The sequence below is a fragment of the Cornus florida genome, unplaced genomic scaffold, assembly GCF_030987335.1.
Source record: "Cornus florida cultivar Cherokee Brave unplaced genomic scaffold, ASM3098733v1 CherokeeBrave_3.0.0_Hap2_Chr06, whole genome shotgun sequence".
In the NCBI taxonomy this organism is placed as follows: domain Eukaryota; kingdom Viridiplantae; phylum Streptophyta; class Magnoliopsida; order Cornales; family Cornaceae; genus Cornus; species Cornus florida.
The window spans coordinates 87,459,229-87,464,679 of record NW_026775576.1 but is presented as its reverse complement, the minus strand read 5'-3'; the positions used below and the strand labels follow the sequence as shown (position 1 = coordinate 87,464,679).

The 5,451-nt window shown below is 34.7% G+C and overlaps 2 protein-coding genes across 2 annotated transcripts; one reads left to right on the top strand and one right to left on the bottom strand.

Moving 5' to 3' along the window:
• The first annotated feature begins 1,667 nt into the window (after positions 1–1,667).
• LOC132314517 (phospholipase A1-IIdelta-like) lies at positions 1,668–2,978 on the top strand. Its single transcript, XM_059813374.1, has one exon. The coding sequence runs from the start codon at positions 1,668–1,670 to the stop codon at positions 2,976–2,978; it is 1,311 nt and encodes a 436-aa protein (XP_059669357.1).
• A 1,137-nt stretch (positions 2,979–4,115) lies between these two features.
• On the bottom strand, positions 4,116–4,412 carry LOC132314516 (stamen-specific protein FIL1-like). Its single transcript, XM_059813373.1, has one exon. The coding sequence runs from the start codon at positions 4,410–4,412 to the stop codon at positions 4,116–4,118; it is 297 nt and encodes a 98-aa protein (XP_059669356.1).
• Positions 4,413–5,451: the final 1,039 nt, after the last annotated feature.

Sequence of the window (5,451 nt, the reverse complement as noted above, 5' to 3'; positions counted from 1 at the left end):
GCACGATATGATTATGATGTGTGTATGTGGAGACTTACAAAATCTATAGATGTACATTTAAATAGAAGGGGAAGGAAAGAGCTCGAGATACATTACTGTGAACAAGAAGGTAAGAGAGACTTAAAGAAGAGAAGTGAAATCCAATTAAAGCGCTTTTTTTTTTTTTTAATTGCCAATTAAAGCTCTTTTATGAACAAGAAGGTAAGAGAGGCTTAAAGGAGAGAAGTGGAATCTAATTAAAGTTTTTTTTTTTTTTTGAATGGCCAATTAAAGCTCTTTGTGCTTCTTAAAATATTCAATCAATTTTTTAAAATATATATAAATAAATTCAAGTTAATTTTTGCATGAAATATTACCCCAGAATTGGGCAAAACTAGAAAAAGTAAGAAAATTTTAAAGCGGGACCAAGACACATCCAGTAAAATGTTAGACAAAACATTGGTCATTATGTATACGGCGCTAAAGAAAAGGTAACATTAATTAATTACTCGTATATCAAATAGCCTATGGGCATTAACAGCCGTTAGATTTCGGCCCCACATTCTCGTACTAATACTACATTACATATGATTAATAGAGCAGAGTCAGGAGCAAAGTGAAGTAGTGAACTGTCTCAATATGATTTATTTATTTTCATATCTAATAGATATTAAAAAAATAATATTAGCTTGCCACTTTTATATGTTCACTTATTAAAAGTAGTATTGTCAACTTAATTTTTTGGTTAATTGCTGGTATATAACATTATGATTTTCGTGGCAATCACAAAGCTTAAAATGTTGTAAATTCCCTAAAATTTTCATTAATGTAGATAGCCTGCATCCTTTACTAAATATTATAGACCAAATATTTTATGCTACTAACTTTAAGATAAAAAAACATAGTAAGAAAATAGTTTTTGCAGATCAAGAGTTGAAGGTGGTTCCAATAATCAAAATTTCACAATTAGGTTGACTTTAGTGTGGGGATTCTTTATTATTATTCTGAAGAAACCTTTTTAGGGTTCAAAACTTCTAGAGCTCAATTTAATATTAAACTGATGATTTAGGGTTTTAAAATTTTAAGATTATTTTTTAAAATAAATTATACTGATCTTTTGTTAAGTTAGACAAATTACACACGGATAGAGCGTTTGACATTTATTATTTTAACATTCCTTTAGATTTGGCGCATATGCTGAATGACATTCACTGCCGCTAATGAAAATTTAAAAAATGACTAAGTTGTCATTTCTTCAATAATTTTATTTTTTTGACATAAAATAATTTTTTAGAATAATACAACTTTAATCTGATGTCTTATAAGAGTTACGTAAGTAAAAATATAATTCTACAATAATGTTAAAAGGTTCACGACTTTATTCACATAACCCTCAATATTCTTGCAACCCTCTTCGAAGTATGAAAATACTATTTATTATGAAATAATTAAAAGATTAATTATTTTTATTTTTAAGATGTTGATTACCACATGTAGTTAATAGTTGTTGGAAGACTAGGACTAATCAAAAGTCAAGTCACTTCATTCAATCACCATCCAATATACAGTATGTAACATATATGCTTGGTAGTGATAGATATAACCCACCTCATCAATAACGCCACAAAAAAATCCTGACGTGCCTAAATTAACCTTTAACCATTTCACCGGTCTATTTATACCCTACCATGTCACCTCCGCAATGCATGCCCTTCCCAACCAACACCTCTTCTTCAACACATAAATTCTACATTTCTACTGATATTCTTGATATCATGGCACCTGATCAGCAAACACAGCCAACATGGGCAGAACTACTAGGAAGCAATGAATGGAAAGGTCTGATTGACCCTCTTGACCTCAGCCTCAGGAAACTCATCCTGAGCTGTGGTGACATGAGCCAAGCCACTTATGATGCCTTCATCAGAGATCCAAATTCCAAATACTGTGGCTACGGCCGCTACGGCCGCAAGTCATTCTTCCACAAAGTGTTCCTACCTTGTGCATCAGATTACCAACTCATCTCCTTCCTCTATGCCACTGCAAGCATTGATGATGACTTCTTTGACGACGCCATTGTCAGACCGAGGTGCCCCGCCGTCCCACTCCAACGCCAGTCCAATTGGATCGGATACGTTGCTGTCACCACCGACGAAGTCAGCAAGGCCAACGGCAGGCGTGACATTTATGTGGCGTGGCGTGGAACCGTCCGACCAATTGAACTAGAAGTAGATTTACACACTAAGCTCGTGCCTGCCACACCATTAATGTCCGGCTCTCGACGAAATGACAATTATCATGGTGGTCATAAGGAAGATGCCGCCAAGGTCATGGAGGGTTGGCTCACAATTTACACCTCCAGCAACCCGGACTCTCCATTTCCAAAAACCAGCGCGCAGACTCAAGTTCTATCAGCCATCACAAAATTGATGGAAGTGTACAAGCACGAAAACGTAAGCTTGATATTCACGGGACATAGCCTAGGTGGGGTACTTGCTGCTCTAAGCGCTTTCAATGTGGTGGAAACTGGTGTAGTTGCAGATCATGTCCGGGTAGGGGCTTTCGTGTTCGGTTGCCCAAAGTTAGGCAACAAAGTGTTCTGTGACAAGCTTAAGGCTCTGCAAAACCTGCGAATCTTACATGTGAGGAATGTTTTAGACCTTGTACCAAACTTCCCGGTCACAGTGCCCGGGTATGAACCATACGCAGGAATTGAGCTACAGATTAATAGTAACGATTCGCCATTCTTGAAAGCTTCGTTGTCTCCATGGGACTGGCATAATTTGCAAGGTATGTTACATGTAGTTGCGGGTTGGAATGGAAAAGGAGGGAAGTTTGAGCTGAAGGTGAAGAGGAGTTTGGCTCTTGTGAACAAGTCTAGTAATTTTCTTAAGGATAAATATCAGGTTCCAGAGTCATGGTGGGTTGAAAAGAATAAAGGCATGGTGCTTGATAAAGATGGAGACTGGGTTGAGGCCAAGCCATTCCAAGAGGACTAATTATCTGTCCACGAATTTCACCATTATCTGGCTCCATTAATTCATACTCCTGTTGTTGTTGGCTCCTAGTATTTCAAAAATGGTGATGTCTCTGACAATATTATGTGTGTCCTAGGAACATCACTGATTACTTTTTATTTGTTTACAAATTACAGTTATTGTGTCTGCCGGCCTGAATGTGTGTTTGCAACTATGCATATTGTGAACGTAGACTGGTATGAATAATAAGTGAATGAAAGCAATAATTTCACAACTGTTCTCTGTTTGTTTTGATATAAAATATTGTTTTTGAAAAATATTTTTCTATTTCAGGTAAAATATTCTTTTATTTTTACTTTGTCCGTATTTGGTAAAGGTGTACGTCAAGGTTGAGATCGAATTCATCGGGCACGGCATGTAAAATAACTTGCCGAAAATTGATGGATAAGTTATTTTTATTAAATTTTAATATTTTATTTCTTCGTAAATATTTTACTACAACCAAATACCAAAAAATAAAAAAATATTTTCTGAAAAATGTTTTTCGTCCAAACAAACGGAGCCTAAGTGACAATTTTTTTTTTTTTTTTTTAAAGGTAAATTGAATCACTTGGCTTAGCATTCACCTTTCAATTATATAGTATCATTTTCATTATTAAAGCCACAAGAATATATAGCACAACTTGATTGGATCATGGTGATGTTGACGGGTAGTATTATTTGCATAAAAAAAATAAATAAATAAATAAAAACTTGGATCAATTTATTATATAATTTGCAGTTATTAGTTTAGCTGTGTTTTCCTTATTAATAAAATTTTAAATACTCAGAAGCTGCACATGCTATGTTCCCTTCAAAAGGAGAAACACATAATTTCTTTATTTCATGACAGAAAGCTAGCTCTTCTCTGACCTACACCAGCAGATCAGAATACATCTAAAAGAGTACAGAAACAAAAACAAAAGAAAATCATGGAAACTCAGATATTATTCGTGGATTACTCGCACCTCCCTCAATTAGCTGCATAAAGAAAGAAAGAAAAAATTAGAATATTAATACGTATAAGCTAGAAAAATGACAATTATCTAATTAGCACAATGTTTCATTAACAGTTGTTGTAACCATGTGTGTGCGTGAGTGTGTGAGGGACAGAATAAATTAACCATTGCAAGTGGCAGCAGGGATGTTGCACTGAGAAGGGAGGCGAGCGGAAATCCTGAGTGTGCTGCAAATGCAGTCATTGTCAACTGCTTGGAGGGCACCACAGCATTCTCGGCTAGGTGTGGTGTTGGCACCGGGCACCACAAATGGTGCGCACACGTTGAGATTGCTTAGCTGTGCAGAGCAACCCTGGTTCTGGGGCTGAGACTGAACCGCCCGGGTTAGCACAGCAAGCATGATGAAGAGCAATGTGGCCCTGGAGCTCAGAGAAACAACTGACTTCAAACCCGCCATCACTAAAATTTTGTTGTGATATATAAATCTATATATCTCTATCAGCTGTGTTTGTAGTTATGTGTGCTTGATAGGTTTCTACCACCATTTATATAGTTAGTGATTGATCCTGGATTAATCTAAGTGGTGATTCTTGCATGAGTCACCTAATCAAAAATTAGAGCTCATTACATTTGTGTTGGGTCCAAATGGCAAAGGTATTTTGCAACACATTTCGGATGCATAACATAATTCCTTTCCCAATACATCACCCAAATAGCAATTAAACTTTTTATTTATTTATTAAAAAAAAACTGAATTTAGAACAAACAACATTTGATCTGTATTATTTCATATCTCGAATAATTTGTTTATTTATGCATTATAAAATTGTATTTGTTGGTGAGTTTGTTTATTTTTGACACTCTTTGGGAGGAACAATAATCTAATTGATGTCTAGCAGACCGGGTTAATTTTTAAAGCTGAGATTGTATTTATTTAGTGGTGACTGTAAATATTTTTTTATTAACAAGCCAATATTTTAAAACTAATTAATGATATTACTACAAACTAGCACTTGCCCCTTCTTTTTCTTATCAATTCAGTGGTCCATCATGAATTAAAATTACCCACTTGGTGAACCTTCAACTTTAACAAGTGACTGTGGATCGAGATTCAAGTGAATAAAGAAAGGAGTAAAAGATCAATAAAGATTGTGTAATTGGGTATTTTGAAGCTGAGGAGTGCAATATAAAATATAAACTTTTAAGACAAAAGGTGTCCTTAAATCTTTCTTGTCTCACTTTCTTCTCTCTCCTTGTTCACCGCGTGCGTATGTATTTATATATATTAATATCTCCTAAGTTCATATTTAGAAATTGAAATTTTTAAGGAAATTAATGCATTGTCCCCTTTTAAAATTATCAAATTATCCTTTTTAATTTTAATATATATAGTTACAAAGTTTGAAATTTTTAACAAAGATAAAGAACAATAATGAAAATATAATGAAAGGATGGTTTGATTTTTCAAAGAGGACAATTAATTTGGGATATGTAAA

Coding starts and splice junctions, on each gene's coding strand:
- LOC132314517 (XM_059813374.1), top strand. CDS start 1,668: ATGTCACCTCCGCAATGCATGCCCTTCCCAACCAACACCTCTTCTTCA.
- LOC132314516 (XM_059813373.1), bottom strand. CDS start 4,412: ATGGCGGGTTTGAAGTCAGTTGTTTCTCTGAGCTCCAGGGCCACATTG.